Raw genomic sequence first — 26,791 nt, forward strand, 5'->3', positions numbered from 1 at the left:
ATGGCCTTTTGTAGCAACGTGGATGGAACTGGAGAGTGTGATGCTAAGTGAAATAAGCCATACAGAGAAAGACAGATACCATATGGTTTCACTCTTATGTGGATCCTGAGAAACGTAACAGAAACCCATGGGGGAGGGGAAGGAAAAAAAAAAAAAAAAGAGGTTAGAGTGGGAGAGAGCCAAAGCATAAGAGACTGTTAAAAACTGAGAACTGAGGGTTGATGGGGGGTGGGAGGGAGGGCAGGGTGGGTGATGGGTATTGAGGAGGGCACCTTTTGGGATGAGCACTGGGTGTTGTATGGAAACCAATTTGACAGTAAATTTCATATATTAAAAAATAAATAAGTAAAAAATAAATAAATAAATAAATAAATTAAAAAAAAAAAAGTGAATCAATGATTCATAATTAGATCCAAGAAGGACTATTAAAAAAAAAGAAGTCAAAAAAAAAAAAAAAAAAAAAAAAAGAATGGTTTTATGCTCCTGTTTAAAGTACCACCCAGAAAAGTATTTACCATTATGGATATGAATGGGTCTTTCTCCTCAGAAAATGGTATTAACTAGTGGGGGAAGGAAGGGAGGTTCTCAGGAAATGACAGGAGTCTGAATGAAGAATCTCCTCAGTTGGAGAGCTAGCAATTGTGTAGCGTAGAAACAGCAAGAGGAACCCTTTGGGCCTGAACACCAGTGACCCCACCAAAGGCTGGTTGCCTCCTTGGCCTAATAGCTACCCTACCCCCAAGCCAACCAATGCTCTCCAAGACACATTTTCACCCAACACTCAACAATTTTTCCATAATATCTTTTAATACTAAAATGCATTAAATTTTTGAAGCAGAGAAAACACATTTAAAGGGGAAACAGAGAACCACCAGATAAAAGGAAATAATGTGGCAGATAATACCATTTAAAACATAACTGTAATAATTTAATAAAGCTGCTTTATCATCTTCATAAAATAGAGTGGTGATTCTTTTTTGTCTTTTTTTTTTACAATGATTCAATCACTGTGAAAATGTACACAACATACAGATCAGCATATACAACAATTTCATCTTCATATAATCAGCAACAGAGACTGCTTAATGAGACATACTGTACTTGCATCCCTCTGTATTTCCACCCTGGTTTGACAGGTAAACAGTAATAGTGTCATCAGGCTCATTCCCCTCACTAGAGGAGCGAAGGCATAAGCCTTTTGCAACTAATACCTTAGCATTCAAATAGCACAAGGAGGTATTTGTTGCTGAATTTCTAGCTTGAGCTAGTCTGGCTCTTGGTCATTAAAGTCTGTATCCTAGCCTTCCTCAGCTGAACACCAGCCAGTGCCAGTAAAAATCTATTTAACCAGTCCTGTAATGGTGTTACCTGGTTTGTTTGCTAAGGTTGACAGCAACTTTCAATTAGTAACAAGGTCATCTTTAATTGCCAACACAGCTGGAGCACAATCAGCATCATCAGTTTTCCCTAATGACCTACAGTGCTTTCCAATCAAGATCAGGTTTTTGTGTGTTGTTCTTTACCAAGAGCACCTTACAATATATATTTCAGACAAGGTGGTTGATTTTCTTTTTTTTTTACAAAAGCAATATGAGTTCTATTTGAAATTAATTCACTTTGCACAACAAGTGACCCACAGGCCAATTCCAGCCTCACAAGAAAACAAAAAGAGCTGCAACAACTTCATTAGGACAATGTGTTTTGCTCTGGAATATTTCATTATCAATATAAAGCCACCCAGTCCCATCCCCACCCCCACACTTCCCCTTTGAATATTACTTTGTTACATACTTAAACTAAAGAACATCTCAATACACTTCAGTGTCAGCAGATACAATTTGATTCATGAAATGACATCCTTAAATGTAATTTTACTGAGAAGGCAAACACTAGGACTGTATACAATAGACTTCTTAACCTCATGTATGCCAGGTTTTCAAAGTCAGTTAGGGTCTTATTATCCAGGGTAAAGAGCCAAGTGGACCAGACTTGTCAGGATGCTTGGGGAAACATTCGACACCAAAATGGTCCCCATAGAGTGAATTGGAATTCCAACCAGAACTGCTCTTATGTACAATAATAATCCTTTTCCCATCATAGATGTCCAATTGAGTTATCCTCTACACCCCTGCCTCTCCCCAAACTGCCCTTTATCCTTGCAGCCTCAAATGGACCACTTTTCTTTTGCTTATTAATGATATGATTGAGCTATATGAAAAGTTCAACTGAATTTCCATCATACAATCAGTTGTATGCTAAAGGAACACTATCGGGATGGTACTCTTGATGTTGCTAATTTTCAGAGTTCTAAGTTGTATTCCATTTAACATTTTTGATTCACGACCAGTGGATCACCTTGTCAACAAACTAGTTTAAATGAGCACCTTAGGTGCAATTAGCTCTATTAGGCAGGTTTACCATGGATCAGTGATACTTAAGGTGTTGTCCCTGGACCAGCAGCTTCGGCATCACATTGGAATTTTTCAATAGGCAAAGACTCAGGACCCATCCCACACCTACTGAAATTCTAAGTGTGGGGCCCATCAACCTGTACTTTCACAAGCCCTCAACCTTTCAGTGTGTATCTGATCCATATGAATTGCTAGGCCTCACTGCCAGAGCTTCTGCTTCAGTTGGTCTGGATGAGAACAGAGAATGACCATTTCTGACAAGTTCCCAAGTGATGTTGTTTCTGCTGGTTAAAGGACTACACTTTGAGAACAACTGCCCTTCAGGAACTGTGGGATAGCTTGGTGCATTACCTATTTGGGCAATAAGGTGGGCCATAATTTATTCTACTGGCTTTAAGAGGATCAAAGGGATGGTAAATTTCATCCTGAACAGTTTCAAAGATTAATCAGTATTGAGAAAAGAAAAAAGAGATTCCACATAGCATGGTTCTCTTCTTCTTCCAATTACATGTATATAGCATATTTCCATATTTGGGGAAAAGCAATCAATGCAAAATAAAGCCTTTATATTGCATGAAGAAGTTTACCTGCCCAGGGATGTCCCCAATGCAGTTGTTAGAAAAGTAAGTCATGCCACACCAATTCCTTCCCAAAGGGGATATCAGAATAGATGGAATAGAACTCCCTAGGATTTAAGAACTGAGACTGCTCCCTCACATTTAAACGTGTAACATGTTTTGAGAGGGAAAAGAAAGAATATTTGGCCTTATGTGGCTCTTCATCAGACATGTTGAAAAGAAGAGAGGAAAAAATATGAGCCAAAGGGAAATCTAGGATCTTTCACAAAATTCCTACTTGCAGGCATAGTCTGTCTATAAAACCAGCTTACAAAGCCCTCCTAGGATGCACTTGTGCTTCCTAGGAGCACATGTATACATGAGTATGTATACATCAGACAATTGAAAAGAAAAAAAGACACTCTCTTAATGAGGGGAATTCTCTGATCATGCTTAAGAAAGGGTTTCGAAGCCAGAAAATCTCTGACTACCCACTGAGAAAAAAAAAGTATTTTAATAAGGAAACAGGATTGGTCTATGGCTCAAAACTGAAATCTGAAAAAAAAAATGGAGGGGAGAAAAAAAGCAAAATCAATGCCACTGCTACTCTATTTTAAACTTGGCTGGTAAGAGGCATGACAGCCAGTGGCCTCTCTGGCTCAACAGCCATCTAACGTTTAATACTCCCACTTGCCACAATCTTTTCATCTCCTTCATTCGTACTGAGCATAGTAGGAAATACACCTGTACAAAAGCTGTCAAATCTGACTTAAAAGTGGCCTTGACGTGGTAGCTAACAACATAATATCAGGATGGGTCAGGTGAAGAACAGTCTAAATTCTATAGGCAGGCATCATAACTTAAAGGGGAAAAATAAGTTTTAATGTGTTAATCAAACAGTCACTTGAAAACACAAATAAATACCTAATTTAAAATCTGCTAAAATGAAATGAATCAAAGAGAGAAAAAAGTATATGAGAGATAATGAAATGAGCCTAAATGAAGATGTTAAAGTAATCGATCTCTAGTTGTATCAGTTTCAGAGGGAAATTTGCAGCCACATCAATATTTTTGCATGAGGTAGTATTCAGCAGTGAATAAGAAATAAGGATTAATTTGTAGCTTCATTATACGTTCTTTTTCAGAAATATTCTCCCCTACCTAGCCCCACTCCCTCTTCAATACCTACTACCCTCCCTCAAAACCCTCCCTCCCATAAAATAAAATATTCCTAGTAATGTATAAAGCCAGGAACTTAGAGAAAAATAACTAAAACATTTAAAAGAACTCACTTATCTATTTAAACTTAAGAAAATAAATCCTTTTTTGCATTTTAGTGCTCTAACCTCTAAGCCTTTTTTCTGGGTACTCTTGAATTTCAAAAAATGAAACGAATGAGAACAGAACCACAAAACTTGTTTCTCTAGAAACATCTTTTTTAAGACCAAGGCAGAGCAAAGGTGATGTATTTATTTAGCTTTAAATAATGAACTCTTAGGCTGTGAGAATACTATGTTTGCTAGTAAATATTAATAGACAATAAATGGGGGAGTTAAGAAATGTTAGACAAAAAAGAACATGCATAACAAACTTGTTAATAACAACAGGTGTATTCCTAGCCTACAGCAAAGAGTCAGCTAAATTTAAAGAATTTTTATTTTAGTAGTTTCCTGTTCACATTTTTAACTTTAAAAAAAGTATTAGTCATAAAAAGAGGAGTTCAAGTGTCCAAGTGTCTTCATTTAGAAGGCACAGTAATTGGATTTGTGATGCTGTTACTTGTTACCTACCTGTCTTTTCCAAAATGTACACTTTGTACTGCTTACTCCATTCCTATTTATAATCCTACAATATAGAGCAACATGGAGTTCTCAGTTCTAGCCCCCAACATGCTTTGCAGTCTAATTCTAATCATGATTAGAAACACTGAATCAGGAAGTATGTGTCTGAAAAGATGTTAATTTAGATCTCAAAATAGATTCAGTCTTTTTGAGTTTTAGATGATTAGAGACAGGGAATTTCTAAGCCTGGAAACTGATAACTTCAGGAGCTTCTTTCCCATTCAGGTCCTGAAAATTTTAAAAATTGATCTCATAAAACTTTTAGGACAGTATTTCTAACAAATGCAAATTACATAGCAGAATATCCATGAATGACTTTCTATGACGATCTATCACTGATCTGGGCAGAAGACTGAAAGGCAGGAAAAATACTCTGCAAGGTAGTGAGCAATCACTACATGGGTATCCTCCATGAGTGAGTATCCTCCAAGTGTTCAATCTATATGTGTGGTGTTGCTCTTTCACTTGCCATCTCAGTTTTTTGCACTTTGTTTTTGTCTATGGTTTTATTTTTTTAAGAAAAAAAACACCAACTTCTAAAAGCCTTTTGCCATCACCACACACATAGCAATTTGCAATATCAAATACAACAACAGCACAGCTAGCAAAAGGGTTCTTAAAGCAGGGGTGTCCATAGCAAAGTAGCGTAACTGGAAAGTACTCAAGCTTCAGAAACAACCTTTTGGGGACTCAATTTCACATCACTGAATCAAGGAATAGTACACAATAAATGACCATTAACTTGTCTACACTACAAAACAGTGGCAAGCTTATTAAAGATGTCCAGAGCTTTCTTTTTTCTTTCTTTTTTTTTTTTTGCTTTTTTTAAATGTAATCCTCCACAAACAATGGTAATTTATATTATGATTTTGACATAGAAAAATATACAAATTCAAACACTTAATACATAATACTTTTCACAACTGAATTTGTCTCTGTTTCCCCAACATCAAGGCCCCATGAACAACTCAAACCAAAGCTAATTTGCTCCAACTGAACACCCCTGCTGCTTGTTGAAACAAGAGGGATTGTCAAAGAATGATAGTCACTTATAAACAATACATTTAGGGAAAGCTCTGAAATTACAGCCACTCAAGAACCAACCATTAATGAGCAATTAAAACAATCAGCTCCTTCTTCTTCAATAACCAGTATGGATTCTCTCTCTTCTTCCCCTAGACTGCTTTAGAGAACGATATCCTTCAGACGCTTCATACCAGGAGATTCTTTGTCGCGACCCTCCTTCAGAGTGGGGTTGACCTCATGGATGACTTTCTCGCTGTCGGCTCCACGGGGCTCAGCTTCAGAGGGACGAGAAGGGCCATTGTTGACATACTGCTCCAGATCACGGGCAGGGGGCGCCAGGGTGTAAGACATGGAGGGCTTGGTGGGCAGAGGGCTCTTGAGGTGTAGGGGGGAGGTGATAGGGCTAACAGCCTCACAACCATTGCCCGCCTCCCGAATAGCGCCGTTGACCTTGGGGCTGCAGATGGTCACATCAACAGTTCTTCTGCCTTTCAGGGTGGGCCTCTCCTCAGCTGGGTGGTCACTGACATCTTTTCCAAAGGTTGCAAAAGTCCGCTTGGTGGGGCCGCAGTCGTCATAAGCCTCAACATCAGCAGCAGTAGCTTCAATGGACAGAGCTATGACATTCCTCACATGCTCAGGGGACTTGGACCTGGTGGGCATGGGGTTCCGGGGCATCCAGCACCTGTCAGAGTGGCCAAGAATCCTGCATTCTTCCCTGCAATGAAATCCTTCATTCTGATCTGTTTGGAGAAAATAAAATGTCAATTTCATCAGCTTTTCCCAGGAATCATTGTTACACCCCAGTGTTCTGTTTTCTTAGGTACCCACGGGCCCTTCTGGGAAATGGCACTTCTAGATGGTCCTTTATTGCCTTTTGGGACAAGTGTGAAGAATTGGATTTTTAAAAGGCTGTAGATCTCCCCCTGTACACTCATGTCTTTTATTATTAGCTTTGTTGTTCCCACTGCTGAAAAAACTAAAAACCTAAAGGTAAACATGCTATGATGAAAAAATGTATTTAAAAAAAAAGTTTAGGTGCACCTGGGTGGCTCAGTTCGGTTAAGCTTGTGACTTCAGCTCAGATCATGATCTTGAAGTTCGTTAGTTCAAGCCCTACATTGGGCTCTCTGCTGTCAGCGCAGAGCCTGCTTCGGATCCTCTCCCTCTCTCTGTCCCTCCCCTTCTCACACTTTCTCGTTCTTTCTCAAAAATAAATAAACATTTAAAAAATAAAACATATAAAAGTTTATCCTGAGTGTCAAGGGGCTGAGAGTCAGCATTTTTATCAACTCCAGCTAAAAATCCACTGCATTTGAAACTAGTTACAGCAGAAGAGGGAGTGGAGGAAGAGTAGGGAATCCAACAATCAGTGTATCTGAGAAGTCTTGGCCATATTTTGAACAACAGCACTGCTAACCATATTTCCACCCTACTTGTCAATGATATGCCATGCTTAATTTTAGATTGGTATCATGCTCTCTTTGAAAACCCAATCACTTCACTTCTTTTTGACCATCAGTTCTGCCAGCCAATCTTCTCACTAAGCCATTTATATGACTTGATTTCCCATTAGAAGGAATATACTAATATCTTTTCCTTCCATTTGACCCATAAGCTTCAATTAACCTTGTCTACACATCACTCATAGGTTGAACATCATTTAACTATATTCAACTAACCATCCTTCCTTATCTTTCTTATCTGCAGTTTTATTAGGGTCATATTTCTTAAAATAAAGAAATCTTTTATGGATTACTTTAACCCTATCATAGAATATCTCAGCAGTTAGAATTCAGAATTTTTGGTGAGACTTTTTTTCTCTATTCTCAAGTCAGGTTCATTCAGAGTTAAGGCTTTAATTTGACTCTTAGAGAAGCTTTCTACATGGGTTTCATCAAACCATAGACCCAGGGTTAATTTCTGCCTGTTCATTAGGAAATTGTTCATCTTAATGTCTGGTTATAGCCTTAATTTTCCAGATCCATTTTTATTTATGTTACATTCTTGTATGATGATGACCTAATGAAAATTTTCATCACATTGTACAATGCATCAAAATATGAGCAGTTTAACATTCACAGAAAACCTTGGGGTATAATCAGAGGAGATGGGGAGACAAGGAGAGGTTGCAAAGACAAAAAAAAACATGCCAAAAAAAGCTGAAAATATATTGCTGTGATTGCTTTTTGCTGGGGGAAGAAATCAGAAATTCAGGGCCTTGCCTGATATTAGTCTATATATAACACATCTTTCTTATACACTTGTATTTCTTGTTCGCTTCTTATTTTTAAAAAATGGCATAGGAAAGAGGCAATGCTCTGACTCCTTTGTTAAAGGCTATCTTGGTAAAGGGGCACATACATATGAGAAGGGGATCGAGAAATAATGGTTGAATTGGATGTATACCTCATCATTTGGAGAAAAAGCATTGGAAACAGCTAAACATCAAGGCCTAATCCAGGCTGAGTCCAGATTTCAACACAGCTCTGGGAGTGGCCTTTGACCTAGTTTAAACTACTGAAAAGCCAATCAGAGCTAAGACCCTTTCAGTGTACTGGGACACAATTTGCCAGTTTATCTTTAAGATGGACATTTTATGCTCCCTTTAAGTGTGAAAAAGAAAATGCAGACCAGATGTGAATAAAGCAAAACAGCTACTTCTGGAATTGCATAGAACTGGTAGAGACTATGGACTTGCCACCATGTAGTATTGTGGCTAGGGATGGAGGTATGAGAGTAGAGAGGAATCATTTTATATCATTCAAATTAACTGCCAAGAGGCTGGCTCCAGCTGAAACAGAAGTCAGCTAACAATTCAGTAATTCCTTAAGATTCCTCTTATGTGCTTTTTTGTGACTCTATGCCTTGTTACATCTTGGCCTGAGCATAGGCAAAGGAAAATGTAAAACTAAAATCCACACATAGTTGTGGATATTCAAACACATTGTCATGTACAGATAAATGAAGGTAGGTATCTTTAATTCAAATGTAAATATAATTAGGGATGAATTATAAATTTGCAAATTGGTCTTCCCTGATTCTGAACTTGTCCCTAAGATTTGGAAAGATAAATAAATAAATGAAATGCATAAGTTTGGAACAGGGACACAAATTTCAAGGCCACTCCTTAAATCAGATTTCGACAAAGTTTTTTTAAAAAAATATGGAGAAAAAATAAAGCTTATTTAATGTAGGTGGTAATATATATTTGTTTTGTCACAATATTTCATGAAGGACCTTGGTGAGAGAAACCTAAAACCTCTGGCAAAAACTTATATCTTAAATAGAAGGCATAAGAGGCAGCAATGATTAAGTCATGATGGATAAGGAAGTACTTCAAATAGGAAAAGAAGAGAATTTGTTATTTTGTGCAAATGTTAGCAAAACTTTTTGCAGTGATTACTACCCTCCTCAGGAGTTAAACTGCTGTCTCTTCAGATGTAGGCAAATAACATTAGAAAGAGCCTACCCATGGTCCCAACCAAAGCAAAAAAGGAAAATGATGAAAATTCCATCTCAGGCTTTGCTAAAATTTTCGAAGTTCTGGTGGAATAGAAGAGCTGAGAGGCTCTGTTCGGTTTATATACATGTCCAGCCACATGGATGTGTTTAATACTGCTGCAGCTCTTTATTGTGATTCAGACTTTAGGTGTATCAACTGAAAGATTCCAATGATCAGAGACAAAACTCTAACACTAAAATAGTTCAAGGTAACAGTTACAAGAGCAATGTGTTACCCTCCTCGGAAGTGATCTGCAATCAATGAGGCAGAAAGGGAAAGTTAAAGTGAGTTCTAGTTCCTAAGAGCTCAAGTAGTTACTTCTAAGTAGAAGTAGTAATATAACCTGCAAGCAAGTAATGTGGAAATCAGAAAGGCTTCCTGGATTGTACTCATATACATCCACTTAGCTTAATCTGCATCACTCCCTGAACAAAATAACCTATGACCAAATTAGAAAAGCTCCCTGGATTGTACTTACAAACATCCATTTAGCTTAATCTGTATCACTCCATGAACAAAATAATCTACTACCATAGCAGGGACAATTTTGTAAGATATAATGAAAGGGATGGTAGTACCAATTATGAACAGGTTAAGTGTTGCTAAAATTTGTTGTATGCACCTAATCAAGAAAACATAACTGTTAGGAAGTATCCCCTTCTTGACTTAACTAGTTCCTACTCATCTGAAGCACACATAATGAATTGCCCACCAAATATCCATACCTATACTTAATATTTAGGAAAAGAACCCCACTTTTGTTAGGATTTGTAATGTACCAGCTAAAAAAAAAAAACCCTGCATTTCCTGGCTTCCCTTGTAGATAGATGTGGCCACATAATTAATATTGGACCAATGTTATGAAGGCAAAATATCAAGAAAACTCCTTAAAAGTAGGAGGGGGTGATGTAACTGGGAGACCCTGTTGTCCTTATTCCTTCCTGCTTTGTCCTGTCTGGAATGGAGACATAAAGGCTGGGCCTATAGCATCCATCTTACTACCATGAAGCAACTCTGAGGATGGACGTCACGTGCCTATGGATAGCAGAATAGAAAGATACAACAACTCTGAGATATTGAAGATATTGTAGATCCATCTCACTAGTTCATATATGAACTTCTTTCATATAAGAGAAAAAATAAACCTCCCTCTTGGCTAAGGCACTGAGTTATTTTCTTTAGAGAGAGAGGGGGGTCTTTATTACCAGCAGTTGAGCACTATTTATAACTGATACATTACCCATGTAATATATTTTAAATTTAATTTAAATTTAACTTTCTCAAGGAATCCTTGCCTGATCCATTAGACTAAGGTACATTGCATACCACCTTCTTTTATAGCACTCATTACAGCTGTTTAATATCTATATTCAAATGTTAGCTTGTAAACTCTAAATGAGCAAAGATTATATCTATTTTGTTCCCTCCCATACCCACAGAAGGTAGCAAAGGATCCAGCATAGAACAGGTACTCAGTAACAGTTTAAATGGATGAAAAAGGCACAAGAGTGATAGCAATAAAACAAAAAATATTGATCAACACACCAGACACTGTGCTACTGATACAACTCCTAAAAGTGGAAATTACTATTCTATTTAGTAGAAACACTATGAAAACCTACAAAGAAAACTATGTAGCTGTATCAGAAACAATAAAGTAAATTTATCACTTGAGAAACATTAAGGTCAAGTGTCATTTAGTCTCTGAATGGTTTCCTATATATGATAAGCAGGTCTTAAAGGGATGTATCATGCTTTGATGTCCAGTTGAAGATACATATGTCATGTACCTTGGAGTTTTCAATTCTAACAATAGTTAATGGGGTCTATACTCTGCTAAGTTAACAACACAATAAGCAGAAACATCAATTTTATGAAATGAATGTCCTGTTCAAATATCAAGCATTGTTTCTTGGCATCAAACACAACTGTTGTTAATTCCTATAAGATATAAACCAAAAATGGGACCTATAGTGAGCCTTTTAGACCAACTGCAGATACTGACTCCTCTGGAAACACTAATTAAAATACGTATGGCAAAAATTAATGCTCTATATATGCCATGGAATTACCAAAGGAAATAATTATCCTGGAAAGAAATATGGCGTTTTGTAGCAGCGTGGATGGAACTGGAGAGTGTGATGCTAAGTGAAATAAGCCATACAGAGAAAGACAGATACCATATGGTTTCACTCTTATGTGGATCCTGAGAAACGTAACAGAAACCCATGGGGGAGGGGAAGGGAAAAAAAAAAAGAGGTTAGAGTGGGAGAGAGCCAAAGCATAAGAGACTGTTAAAAACTGAGAACAAACTGAGGGTTGATGGGGGGTGGGAGGGAGGGCAGGGTGGGTGATGGGTATTGAGGAGGGCACCTTTTGGGATGAGCACTGGGTGTTGTATGGAAACCAATTTGACAGTAAATTTCATATATTAAAAAATAAAAAATAAATAAATTAAAAAAAAAAAAGAAAAAAAAGGCATTTTAAGGCCTGCAGAGTTCAGGAGAAAGAATATCCATCCTGTATCTGTAACTTAACAGAATACCAATGGGCTCAGTGAAAAGGAGAAGAAAGGCAGGAAGGAGAGAGGGAGGGGGGAGGAAGGAAGGAAAGAAGGAAGGAAGGAAGGAAGGAAGGAAGGAAGGAAGGAAGGAAGGAAGGAAGGAGAGCTGGAAACACTATGAAGGTTTTAAACATTCTGTCTTGGTTTTGATATGACATCTTAAGGACTGGGTTCCTTTTGGGTGTTTAGAACATCCAGCAAAAATACATAAGGGCTGGCTCCCAACTCCAGGGAGAAGGGCCTGGCGGCCGAGTTCTGCCGCTGAGAAGTCACCGAGAGAACAGGATGATTCCACTGCTCCTGAGTCATCACTGTCCCTATATGTAATGCAAACAAGAAAATTATTTTCTTTAAAAATAATCATTGGGAGTTCCGGAAGATGGCGGCGTAGGAGGACGCTGGGCTCACCGCGCGTCCTGCTGATCACTTAGATTCCACCTACACCTGCCTAAAGAACCCAGAAAACCGCCAGAGGATTAGCAGAACGGAGTCTCCGGAGCCAAGCCCAGACGAGAGGCCCACGGAAGAGGGTAGGAAGGGCGGCGAGGCGGTGCGCGCTCCACGGACTGGCGGGAGGGAGCCGGGGTGGAGGGGCGGCTCGCCGGCCAAGCAGAGCCCCCGAGTCTGGCTGGCAAAAGCGGAGGGGCCGGACGGACTGTGTTCCGACAGCAAGCGCGACTTAGTGTCTGGGAGGTCATAAGTTAACAGCTCTTCTCAGAAAGCGGGAAGGCTGGAGGACAAAGGGAGGGAGAGCTGCTGAGCCCCCGGACGGCAGAGCTCAGCTTGGCGGGGAACAAAGGCGCTCTCCAGCGCCATCTCCCCCGCCCATCCCCCAGCCAAAATCCCAAAGAGAACCAGTTCCTGCCAGGGAACTTGCTCGCTCCGCGCAAACACCCAACTCTGTGCTTCTGCGGAGCCAAACCTCCGGCAGTGGATCTGACTCCCTCCCGCTGCCACAGGGCCCCTCCTGAAGTGGATCACCTAAGGAGAAGCGAGCTAAGCCTGCCCCTCCCGCCCCCGTGCACCTTGCCTACCCACCCCAGCTAATACGCCAGCTCCCAGCACCACAAGCCTGGCAGTGTGCAAGTAGACCAGATGGGCCACACCACCCCACAGTGAATCCCGCCCCTAGGAGAGGGGAAGAGAAGGCACACACCAGTCTGACTGTGGCCACAGCGGTGGGCTGGGGGCAGACATCAGGTCGGACTGCGGCCCCGCCCACCAACTCCAGTTATACACCACAGCACGGGGGAAGTGCCCTGCAGGTCCTCACCGCTCCAGGGACTATCCAAAATGACCAAACGGAAGAATTCCCCTCAGAAGAATCTCCAGGAAATAACAACAGCTAATGAACTGATCAAAAAGGATTTAAATAATATAACAGAAAGTGAATTTAGAATAATAGTCATAAAATTAATCGCTGGGCTTGAAAACAGTATACAGGACAGCAGAGAATCTCTTGCTACAGAGATCAAGGGACTAAGGAACAGTCACGAGGAGCTGAAAAACGCTTTAAACGAAATGCAAAACAAAATGGAAACCACGACGGCTCGGATTGAAGAGGCAAAGGAGAGAATAGGTGAACTAGAAGATAAAGTTATGGAGAAAGAGGAAGCTGAAAGAAAGAGAGATTAAAAAATCCAGGAGTTTGAGGGGAAAATTAGAGAACTAAGTGATACACTAAAAAGAAATAATATATGCATAATTGGTATCCCAGAGGAGGAAGAGAGAGGGAAAGGTGCTGAAGGTGTACTTGAAGAAATTATAGCTGAGAACTTCCCTGAACTGGGGAAGGAAAAAGGCATTGAAATCCAAGAGGCACAGAGAACTCCCTTCAGACGTAACTTGAATCGATCTTCTGCACGACATATCATAGTGAAACTGGCAAAATACAAGGATAAAGAGAAAATTCTGAAAGCAGCAAGGGATAAACGTGCCCTCACATATAAAGGGAGACCTATAAGACTCGTGACTGATCTCTCCTTTGAAACTTGGCAGGCCAGAAAGGATTGGCAAGATATCTTCAGTGTGCTAAACAGAAAAAATATGCAGCCGAGAATCCTTTATCCAGCAAGTCTGTCATTTAGAATAGAAGGAGAGATAAAGGTCTTCCCAAACAAACAAAAACTGAAGGAATTTGTCACCACGAAACCAGCCCTACAAGAGATCCTAAGGGGGATCCTGTGAGACAAAGTACCAGAGACATCACTACAAGCATAAAACATACAGACATCACAATGACTCTAAACCTGTATCTTTCTATAATAACACTGAATGTAAATGGATTAAATGCGCCAACCAAAAGACATAGGGTATCAGAATGGATAAAAAAACAAGACCCATCTATTTGCTGTCTACAGGAGACTCATTTGAGATCTGAGGACACCTTTAGATTAAGAGTGAGGGGATGGAGAACTATTTATCATGCTACTGGAAGCCAAAAGAAAGCTGGAGTAGCCATACTTATATCAGACAAACTAGACTTTAAATTAAAGGCTGTAACAAGAGATGAAGAAGGGCATTATATAATAATTACAGGGTCTATCCATCAGGAAGAGCTAACAATTATAAATGTCTATGCGCCAAATACCGGAGCCCCCAGATATATAAAACAGTTACTCATAAACATAAGCAACCTTATTGATAAGAATGTGGTCATTGCAGGGGACTTTAACACCCCACTTACAGAAATGGATAGATCATCTAGACACACGGTCAATAAAGAAACAAGGGCCCTGAATGATACATTGGATCAGATGGACTTGACAGATATATTTAGAACTCTGCATCCCAAAGCAACAGAATATACTTTCTTCTTGAGTGCACATGGAACATTCTCCAAGATAGATCATACACTGGGTCACAAAACAGCCCTTCATAAGTTTACAAGAATTGAAATTATACCATGCATACTTTCAGACCACAATGCTATGAAGCTTGAAATCAACCACAGGAAAAAGTCTGGAAAACCTCCAAAAGCATGGAGGTTAAAGAACACCCTACTAACGAATGAGTGGGTCAACCAGGCAATTAGAGAAGAAATTAAAAAATATATGGAAACAAACGAAAATGAAAATACAACAATCCAAACGCTTTGGGACGCAGCGAAGGCAGTCCTGAGAGGAAAATACATTGCAATCCAGGCCTATCTCAAGAAACAAGAAAAATCCCAAATACAAAATCTAACAGCACACCTAAAGGAAATAGAAGCAGAACAACAAAGGCAGCCTAAACCCAGCAGAAGAAGAGAAATAATAAAGATCAGAGTAGAAATAAACAATATAGAATCTAAAAAAACTGTAGAGCAGATCAACGAAACCAAGAGTTGGTTTATTTGAAAAAATAAACAAAATTGACAAACCTCTAGCCAGGCTTCTCAAAAAGAAAAGGGAGATGACCCAAATAGATAAAATCATGAATGAAAATGGAATGATTACAACCAATCCCTCAGAGATACAAACAATTATCAGGGAATATTATGAAAAATTATATGCCAACAAATTGGACAACCTTGAAGAAATGGACAAATTCCTAAACACCCACACTCTTCCAAAACTCAACCAGGAGGAAATAGAAAGCTTGAACAGTCCCATAACCAGCGAAGAAATTGAATCGGTTAGCAAAAATCTCCCAACAAATAAGAGTCCAGGACCAGCTGGCTTCCCAGGGGAGTTCTACCAGACGTTTAAAGCAGAGATAATACCTATCCTTCTCAAACTATTCCAAGAAATAGAAAGGGAAGGAAAACTTCCAGACTCATTTTAGGAAGCCAGTATTACTTTGATTCCTAAACCAGACAGAGACCCAGTAAAAAAAGAGAACTACAGGCCAATATCCCTGATGAATATGGATGCAAAAATTCTCAATAAGATACTAGCAAATCGAATTCAACAGCATATAAAAAGAATTATTCACCATGATCAAGTGGGATTCATTCCTGGGATGCAGGGCTGGTTCAACATTCGCAAATTGATCAACGTGATACATCACATTAACAAAAAAAAAGAGAAGAACCATATGATCCTGTCAATCGATGCAGAAAAGGCCTTTGACAAAATCCAGCTCCCTTTCTTAATAAAAACCCTTGAGAAAGTCGGGATAGAAGGAACATACTTAAAGATCATAAAAGCCATTTATGAAAAGCCCACAGCTAACATCATCCTCAATGGGGAAAAACTGAGAGCTTTTTCCCTGAGATCAGGAACACGACAGGGATGCCCACTCTCACCGCTGTTGTTTAATATAGTGCTGGAAGTTCTAGCATCAGCAATCAGACAACAAAAGGAAATCAAAGGCATCCAAATTGGCAAAGATGAAGTCAAGCTTTCGCTTTTTGCAGATGACATGATATTATACATGGAAAATCCGATAGACTCCACCAAAAGTCTGCTAGAACTGATACATGAATTCAGCAAAGTTGCAGGATACAAAATCAATGTACAGAAATCAGTTGCATTCTTATACACTAACAATGAAGCAACAGAAAGACAAATAAAGACACTGATCCCATTCACAATTGCACGAAGAAGCATAAAATACCTAGGAATAAATCTAACCAAAGATGTAAAAGATCTGTATGCTGAAAACTATAGAAAGCTTATGCAGGTAATTGAAGAAGATATAAAGAAATGGAAAGACATTCCCTGCTCATGGATTGGAAGAATAAATATTGTCAAAATGTCAATACTACCCAAAGCTATCTACACATCCAATGCAATCCCAATCAAAATTGCACCAGCATTCTTCTCGAAACTAGAACAAGCAATCCTAAAATTCATATGGAACCACAAAAGGCCCCGAATAGCCAAAGTAATTTTGAAGAAGACCAAAGCAGGAGGCATCACAATCCCAGACTTTAGCCTCTACTACAAAGCTGTCATCATCAAGACAGCATGGTATTGGCATAAAAACAGACACATAGACCAATGGAATCGAATAGAAACCCCAGAACTAGACCCACAAACGTATGGCCAACTCATTTTTGACAAAGCAGGAAAGAACATCCAATGGAAAAAAGACAGTCTCTTTAACAAATGGTGCTGGGAGAACTGGACAGCAACATGCAGAAGGTTGAAACTAGACCACTTTCTCACACCATTCACAAAAATAAACTCAAAATGGATAAAGGACCTGAATGTGAGACAGGAAACCCTCAAAACCTTAGAGGAGAAAGCAGGAAAAGACCTCTCTGACCTCAGCCGTAGCAATCTCTTACTCGGCACATCCCCAAAGGCAAGGGAATTAAAAGCAAAAGTGAATTACTGGGACCTTATGAAGATAAAAAGCTTCTGCACAGCAAAGGAAACAACCAACAAAACTAAAAGGCAACCAACGGAATGGGAAAAGATATTTGCAAATGACACATCGGACAAAGGGCTAGTATCCAAAATCTATAAAGAGCTCATCAAACTCCACACCCGAAAAACAAATAACCCAGTGAAGAAATGGGCAGAAAACATGAATAGACACTTCTCTAAAGAAGACATCCGGATGGCCAACAGGCACATGAAAAGATGTTCAACGTCGCTCCTCATCAGGGAAATACAAATCAAAACCACACTCAGATACCACCTCACGCCAGTCAGAGTGGCCAAAATGAAGAAATCAGGAGACTATAGATGCTGGAGAGGATGTGGAGAGACGGGAACCCTCTTGCACTGTTGGTGGGAATGCAAATTGGTGCAGCCGCTCTGGAAAGCAGTGTGGAGGTTCCTCAGAAAATTAAAAATAGACCTACCCTATGACCCAGCAATAGCACTGCTAGGAATTTATCCAAGGGATACAGGAGTACTGATGCATAGGGGCACTTGTACCCCAATGTTTATAGCAGCACTCTCAACAATCGCCAAATTATGGAAAGAGCCTAAATGTCCATCAACTGATGAATGGATAAAGAAATTGTGGTTTATATACACAATGTAATACTACGTGGCAATGAGAAAGAATGAAATATGGCCTTTTGTAGCAACGTGGATGGAACTGGAGAGTGTGATGCTAAGTGAAATATGCCATACAGGGAAAGACAGATACCATATGGTTTCACTCTTAGGTGGATCCTGAGAAACGTAACAGAAACCCATGGGGGAGGGGAAGGGGAAAAAAAAAAAAGAGGTTAGAGTGGGAGAGAGCCAAAGCATAAGAGACTGTTAAAAACTGAGAACAAACTGAGGGTTTATTGGGGGTGGGAGGGAGGGCAGGGTGGGTGATGGGTATTGAGGAGGGCACCTTTTGGGATGAGCACTGGGTGTTGTATGGAAACCAATTTGATAGTAAATTTCATATATTAAAAAATAAAAAATAAATAAATAAATAAATAAATAAATAAATAAAATACAAAAAAAAATTAAAAAAAAATTCATAAGGGCTTAGGACTTTGCAAAATGACAACTTCCCAGAGCCATCCCAGGTTGCAATTCTGAGAGGAATTTACACTCACTTCTTAAAGGACCCAAAGTTTTGGCAAGAAAAGTTGGAGCTCCATCTATAAAATATTCAAGGGCACATCAGTGAAGGCTGAGACCTTCCTAGAGATTCATTAACCAAAGACACTAAGCTATCCTGTAGCCACTGGAGTGTAATAAGAAGTAAATCACAAATTACACTACAAACAATTACTTGTCTCTCACTCCCTTCTCTTTCTTTCAGAATTTTCTCCCATTTTGGTTCCTCCCTAATGCTTTCTTTTTATTCTCCTGTTCTCTAGATTCCTACTTGTTAGCAGCCCTTCCTATAGCACCATTGGTCTGACAGACAACAGGAAGAGAGGGTAAGATACCAGAACTGTGTGACTTGTATTCAAAACATCTATGTAGTATTATTTTATGGATGCCAAAGAAGAGCTATCCAAAAACCAGCCCTTGTAACAGAGAGAGAAATTTCCACATTTTTCATTCAGCGGGTACAAGCATTAAAAGTCCTTGTTAAGATAATCCATTACCAAATTGAGATCATCGGGTTTTCTTTGGTCATATAGAAAATCCATGGGGAAAGAGACCCAGGATAGGAGAGTTTTTATGGGGTAAGTCTACCAATATCTAGAGGTAGAGATACCTAGAAAGGGCAGAGTGGGGGACAGGGTATAGGAACAAAGTTCTTGAGACTGACAAAAGGATGTTGCCAAAAGACAGCAGATAGGCAAAGAAGAAAGACAGTCCTGATTAGCGTAGCTTGGCATTTTCAGTATGGGTAACTAAACAGCACGAATCTGCAAAGTTGAGTTTTAGCTTGGGATGGAGAGGATGGCTGAAAAAACTGATGGACCCCAATCTTGTCCTAGACTATTTGACAGATCAACATCAATTAGCAAGTGCCACTCAGCACTTGGCCTCTGTGATACCAAATGGCACATAAGCCTCTCTCCTCATTCACAGTCTATGCACCTAAAATTCACTTACTCCCAGTGCAACATGAAAATAGATTAAAAAGTTACCCCTTTCAGAATTCAAAGCAATTGAATTATCTTCAATGGAATCTTCAGTACTGAGCTTGTCAAAGAGACAAAGTTAAAACATATTGAAGTAGAAGTGTTTTAGAATTGAATATTTATCATAGATGATAGTGTGGCATGTACAGTCATACAATCTAAGTTGCAATTTGGGCAATCACAATAGTTCCTGGAGTTTTCATTTTTGTACTAGGATTCAATTAAATTCCACCCATAAAGAAGAGATTTCAAGATGTGTATAAATATAAATCATTTGTGGTGATGCATGGGGAGTAGGAAATGAAGCAGAAGGCTGCCTGGAAAATTGAGACTAAGAAATAAGAGGTGCTCACAGTGACTGAGATAAGCAAAAATTGACTAAACTGGAATCTTTGCATTTTGGCTTCTATGGGAAAAAAAATTATCTGACAAAGTGCTGAACTTCAACTGGATACTTAGAAGCCATTTGAAAGGCATCTTTACAAGTAAAATATGAGGTGTCAAAGAAGGCTGTTGAAACATTTCCCTAAAGGAGGAACACTGAGATACCGAAACTCTGAGCAAAGTGGAGCCATTTTTGAAAGTTTCATTCTAAGATGTCCACCGAATTAAGTCCCTTAGCCCATATTTGATGGACCCTTACAACACGTAGTCACTTCTGTGAAGAGTTAAAACCAGGTGTTTGATTTTGTGTAGATTAAAAACAGTCAGACCATTTCAGACATTTTACAGGTAGTTATGCTCCTGGCAAGATAGAGCCTTCAAATGATGTTTACAAGTAGCGCTGAACTAAAGTCATCACCAACTTGGTTTCATTCTTTCCTGGAAAATAAGGAAATAGTTGACACATTATTAGCTTCAGAAAAAAAAAGCCACATTTATACTGGTTATAAGCTTCTGGATATTAGATAGAATGTGTAGTGGAGATGGCACAAATAAGACTGGTAAAGAAAGCAAGAAGAGCAAGGCATGTTATCCAGGAGAAAAGATTTTCTTTTTTTTAATGAAAATTTAATGTTGGAGAGAGAAAAAAGCTGGTGTTCCTCTTAACAGGAACTGACATTTCCTTCAGTAAAGTTCCAGGATGTCCAGTTTTGTAAAATAGGCAATATTATACATGGGTCAAAAAAAAAAAGGTTGCAACTGTAATTTCTAAATTCTTTGAAGATTCTTGACTGCCAAAATGTTCTTGTTACTGAGTGGTGAAGCTAAGAAACAACATTAGTGATTCTACAATCACTTCTTTCATATTTGAAAAATAAAGTGCTCAGTAAACCAATCACTGTCGCTTGCAATGATTCATAAAGATAGTGTATGTCATGTCATTACCTAGGTAGGAGTCACTAGAAATAGTCATTGGAAGCACACAGTGTCAGAAAGATTAATATCTATTAACTACCTAGGTTGGACTATTCGTTACCAACAAAAGCCTCATAGAAAAGTCTAGCATTATCTTGATGTTTCAGTGTAACTTCAGCAACCATCTGGAATACTGTAATTGCTATGACACTGCTTCTGGGCACAGAAAACAGCACAATCATTAAAAAAATTCATTTGAAATATCTTTCTAGAAGCTAATAAATTTTGCAACAATTTCATACTTCCTCATTGCAACAAAGAAAAACTTAGTCCCAGACAAATTAAAAGTAAATTGATTGCCTTAGGGGAATCTATTCAAACATCACTTTTACGTGTTAGAATCTATCTTTTCTCTTAGAACATTAGAAGGAGGGAAGGAGAGAAGGAGGGAGAGAGAATGAATGAATGAACCTTGGATAAGGGAGTGAGACAGAAGATGGAGATAAAGAGTGTGAAAGGGAAAGAAGTCAGTATATGAAAAAGACAAGCTATAGCAACAAACGGAGAGTGAGACACAAGCAAAACCATTAAATCCTTGTTTGCAAAACCAGGTAGAAATCAACTTAAAATAAAATGCAAATGTGTCACTGAGGTGCAGGCCTAACATTTGTGCTGGAATTTATGAATAATAACTATGAATAATGAATACCAAAATTGAAGGGATCAAATACACCTTCTATGTTTACTTATCATTATCCATCTTTCACGGACAATGCTCAGTTCTATTCTTTTGCTCCTTTCCTTAGAAATACTCATAATTATTCTTTTTCCAGGTGTCCATTTAATCATACTAATAGAAGAAAGCAAGTTCTATTTTTCAGGTTGTTGCTTCAAAAGCAATTAGACAAATTCAGAAGTGAGACCAATTAATCTATTCTTTGAGTAATCTTCATCATTTGAAGGTATTCTATGCTTGACCTGCTGCTCCTATTAGGAGGAAAAAGTCCTTTACACCTTTAGCACATGGCAGTTCTTATATGAGCCCCTGGCCCTTAGCTTGTCCAACTCTTCTTTGAAAGAAAGAATGGCTGCTCCATCTGAAGTATCATGGAAGTCTTGAAATCTCTTTGGGCCACAGCTGTGAGGGCTTTTTCTGAGTTGGCTCAAACTCTGAATTATAAGAAGTAGCAGAAGGCTTTTAGGTTGAGATGACCTGAGTTAAGACACTCTGACACAAGTCTAGTAAAATCTATGTAAGTACTGATACATAGTAAGCCTGGATTATAGACACAAAAATATATCACAGATACACACTCATGTGCACACACCACCACCAGTCTTCATCACTCTAAATACTCATTACCATTCACAAGTTAAAACAATGGAGCATGATATGTTGATTATATCTCAATAAAGCTGGAAAAAATTAATGGAGCAAATCAAAAGATTACTAAAAACTAGCCTGGTAAAATTTAAACTCTCTGTCCATTTAGTACAGATCATATATCTACACCCTTGGAATAATCTGTTTTTCCAAAACATTTCATCTCCTGAACTCCAATTCATTGCATTTGCCCCTTGTTGGTTAAAGTGCCAGTCTTTCATGAGTTGGTCTGCAAAACATGTACCTAATGAAGGAATGCCACGCTGTGGCTAGAGAATCTCTGAGGAGTATAGTTCTACGTTCAGAAAACAAGACAGCACTGGGAGTAGAAAATTTGAAGCTTCATTAAAGCCTGCATTCTTTCTATTCTCTGAGATTCCAATCTAGCAGTTACAGAGAGAGAGAGAGAGAGTGCAGACTTGTTTAATATAAGATGTTGAATTCTAGCACAGAAATATTTGAAGAGTAAGTTGAAATTATTAATTAAATAAAAAGTTTCTTTGGCCCTAGAGATTTCTTATCCCCTTAATTCCACTTTGCAACCTTTTTTTTTTTATTTGGTTCTATCAGTGAACAGAAAATAATCTGGCTTGTTATTAAAACTGTAGATAAAATAATCAGCTGTGGCAAAATGCAAACGGTGCCTAGCTGAAGATCTAAGGATTGTCATCTGTCTATATATTTAGACATGGCACAACTCCTTTATCTATCCTAATGGTGGATTGGAGGCAAGGGGTAGAAAAAGATTGGAAAGGAGAAAAGAGCAGGGCAGATGCAGAATTATATTTTAAAACCTCCTGCTGGCATTCAACGAGCTCTCTCCTGTGATTAATCACACACACACACACACACACACACACACACCACAAAATTGCAATGCTGACATAGCTTCCTGGATAAGATGCTTATATAGGACAATAACAAACAAGGACATTGACAAATGGCTTTATTCTCCTGGGGAATCTTGGTCCCCCTTCTTCCAGAGTTTATGCAAACTGAAAAGTTTATACATTTAACACCCTGTTATCCATTCTAATATGGGAAGTCAGCGGTATTTCAACAAAGAAATCACTCATGAGTAATGATTTTACGGAGACAAGAGTGGGAAAATGAACTGTTTGAAATGAGTCTAATTCCTTGTGTGACGGCTAATAAAAAGAAACATCTGAACATGGTGCTTGAGAAGCATTTTTGTATTGTTCAACAGACTGAAAATAATAGCCTTTTTTCTGGTCTGCATTACCATTAATAACAGCCTTCCCTTCTGGTCATCCGTGTTTACAAAGAGAATAAAGATTGATACAAGAGTTCACCTTTCTTCTGCACCACCCAACTAGACACAGATTGTCCAGATTATTTTTTTTTATCACACACAAACCAACTTTTATTTTCAAAAGCAAAGTTAATCAGAGTACCTATATGTTTCAGAAATTACTTAGGAACTGTGAGGAAGCCAGAGAATTTCCAAGGTAGTTCTTAGAAAGGTTGCTTGAAGAGTGAAAGAGGATGCTCACATCTTGCCTTTGTTTAAGGAAGCTCTTAAACTCTCCTGAGAGGAAATCTTCCATCTTCTCTATTTACTTTCTCCTGACCACACCCTGAAGATTGTCCAGAGAAGGGAAATAGTAAATTGATTATGACTAGATAGTGCAATCCACAAACTGCAGGTTGTCAGCTCCTCCAGTGCATTTAAGATGGAATTGCCTTTACAAAATTTCAACATATTCACAAGCATTGCATAAAGGAATATTCCCCTGAAGTTCAATGGACCTTTTATTCCCACCTATAAATAATAAGTACTGTTATGAATTAATTCTCATTTCTCTTTAGTCATCTCATCTCCCTTTTCTCTGTTCCATAGTATTCAACTTGTTTCTGCCATGCCCAGAATAGTCTCTTGTCTTACCATTTTTTTTCAGACTCTCTTCCTTCAGCTTTGTAGTATTTCCTCATCACATCAAATCTTTCTGCCTAGAAACTCACACCCCCAGGGAAGCTATCAGGAAGAAATCAGAAACAATAGCAATGGCCAAGTCTCTGACAGAAAATCCACCAATATGGAATAAAAGCTGTTCTCTGGGACATTTCGTCCTTCCCACCAAGGAACCTTCAGAATAAGTCTAATGATTCCATGGGGGCCCCTCCAAATATTAGAAACAGCTCTGTCTGGAATTTCCTTAGCAAGGTATGTTACCAGCACCCCTTATAATAAAAACTTGGAGAAGAATATTAACTGCACAGCTACAAACATAGTCTGCATATCCTATAACAAAGAGACCACATTTCTTTATTAGGAGACTAACTGGTTAACATTTATCATAAAATAACATTTAAAAACTTACATGGGGCGCTTGGGTAGCTCAGTCGGTTGGGCATCTGACTTCGGCTCAGGTCATGATCTCACAGCTCTTCAGTTCAAGCCCTGCATCAGAACCTGGAGCTGCTTCAGATTCTGTATCTACCTCTCTCTGCCCCTCCCCCGCTGTGCGCTCTCCCCCCACCCTCAAAAATAAATAAACATTAAAAAAACTTCCATTTCCCTCAAATTCTAAAAAACTTGCCATGAACTTTATGTCTGTCCAAAAAATCAACAGCGTATTCAATAAACTACTCAACTATTTGCTCATTGGAAATTTATAGCCTAATGTAACATTGGTCCTCTCCTGTTCGTCATGTTAATATCATCGGGCCATCAGCCAAAGCCTAGAGAAGCTTCATCTTGGTGAAATGTAATCTCTAGTGTCAGATATAGTCATCCTGAGTAATGGGAACTATAGCTTGCCAAAATCTATAGCCTCCCTGTCTGTTCCATCCATCAAATATGCTTAAAAGTCCCATGGCACAAGCCCAGCAGTCTACAGATCCCAATCAAACATCAGTAGCTTAAGTGTAAGTGATTGTAGATGAAGTACAAGCCAATGTGTTTCCTTTTCAGTTGCAGGAATTCCAGTGCTATTATCACACCCATAATGTTCATGTCTAATGATTCAGACAAGCATCCAAGTCTGTGTTATGGCATGTTTTGCACATGCTACAATTACAGCATTCAGCATAGCACTAATAGGGATCCCAGTTTCAAGTTCCACGCATACCACATGGATGGTATTGACAGGACTGCCCCCTCCCTGGTTAGATATGAGGGAAGACATAGGGGTTCCCATAAGCCCTGCTGCTAGTATAAAGGCTTGTTAATGCCTTTTCAGACTCCCACAGCTAGTAAACAAAGGAACGCATGTGTATACATCACAGCCTAGAACTCTCCAGCAAGTCTCTTATTTTCCTGACATCCCAATATTGCATCAAAAGATAATTTATTGAATTCCCCCCATCCTATTCTTGAACATATGATATAAACTCAGTGCTCTACCAAAATGGCTTTTCTTCTCAAACCAGAGGCTTTCTATTCTACAAAAGAATATTTTGTCTCTGGGGCACTGTTTTGAAATAAGTTGCTCAGGAAAGTAGTTTTTCAAATAGTTCTTTGTATCAGGAGTGAACATAGCCAATTGGGTTATCCCTATATGTGTTAGCATTCCAGTGCATTTAAAACGTAATGCTTTATGAGGAGGGCACCTGTTGGGATGAGCACTAGGTGTTGTATGGAAACCAATTTCACAATAAACTTCACATTAAAATTTTTTTTAATGTAATGCTTTATTTTCTTCTTTGATCAGAACCATGTCCCAGCATTCACATCCAGTGGAAAGCCAGCTGCCTTAGTTTTAATTATTATTGACTTTCCCCAAGAATAACCTGGAATATCCAAGGCATGATAACCTGCTATTTCATCAGAAAGCCCATACCTTGGAGCTCAGGAATATGTATGACCATGTGCCTCTTTAGAGGGACAGAAAAATTACTAGACAGATCCCAGATTCTATTGAACTGAACAAAGCCAACTTTGTATATAATCATGAGTGGAGGAACTGGATGATCCGTAATATTTGTAGTTGTTATGGAGAAAACACATTTCCTTCCACAATAATAGTGCTCATATATAAAAAGCCATTAGTATTACTGAGCTAGTCATTATGTAAACAAATCTCAATAACAAAGCCAAGTCCCAATATCAGAACAAATTGGTCCTTTCTGAACACAGTAATTCTCTGCCCTTGCTTACAGTGATCACAGAAAGAATCAAACTAAATATAAATGCAGCTATAATTTTAATACATATTTTATTTTTATTGTCATATTTAATATTTCAGGCTTTCTTATTTTTTCCAATGTCCTCCCTTTGTTTCCTAGCACCATAACTGGAGCATCTTAGAGGATATGGCTTTAGATTTTCCTAACCCTTACCTAGTTCTCATTCTCTACTGAAAAGAAGTGATGAGACAGTATAATTAACACCAGTTGCCCCATTTTCACTTCTAACTCTAGGAGCTGAGCAAGCCAACCTCACAGGGTATGGATTGGAATAGGTAGAAGAATGTCTGGCTCTCGCCCAGCCATGATGGGCCTCTCCCAAACTGCAGTCCTCCATTAGACAATACCTAAGTTCTTCAATCATGTTTACACAGATGGAACTGTGCAGACCTTGAAAATCATGCAAAGCACAGACTGGGTAAAACTGCTCCCTGCTTCATTCTGGATTTAATCCTGTTTATAAATGAATAAATAAATGTAAATTAAATTCTTAGTGTTGAGGTAACAGCTACTGGGAAAGAAAGGGAAAGCTCCCTTCCTGAGCAGAATGTTCATTACCGTGATTGCAGCAGCCCAACAGGGTGAAACTTTCTGTCTGCTAGTAAGTAGGCAGCAGCCAATAAAAACTCAGTC

General features: G+C 38.8%; 1 protein-coding gene across 3 annotated transcripts in view; it reads right to left on the bottom strand.

The window, feature by feature from the left end:
* Window positions 1–786: 786 nt before the first annotated feature.
* Window positions 787–26,791, bottom strand: part of PCDH19 (protocadherin 19) — a 153,995-nt gene continuing 127,990 nt past the window's right edge. For 2 of the 3 annotated variants that reach the window (XM_058712762.1, XM_058712761.1), the window contains exon 5: window positions 787–6,578. In XM_058712762.1, the coding sequence (XP_058568745.1) occupies window positions 5,995–6,578 (584 nt within the window). In that variant the 3' untranslated portion in view covers window positions 787–5,994. The remainder of the gene's footprint in view (window positions 6,579–26,791) is intronic. The other variant, XM_058712763.1, reaches the window with a different exon arrangement.

This window comes from Neofelis nebulosa, chromosome X, assembly GCF_028018385.1.
Source record: "Neofelis nebulosa isolate mNeoNeb1 chromosome X, mNeoNeb1.pri, whole genome shotgun sequence".
In the NCBI taxonomy this organism is placed as follows: domain Eukaryota; kingdom Metazoa; phylum Chordata; class Mammalia; order Carnivora; family Felidae; genus Neofelis; species Neofelis nebulosa.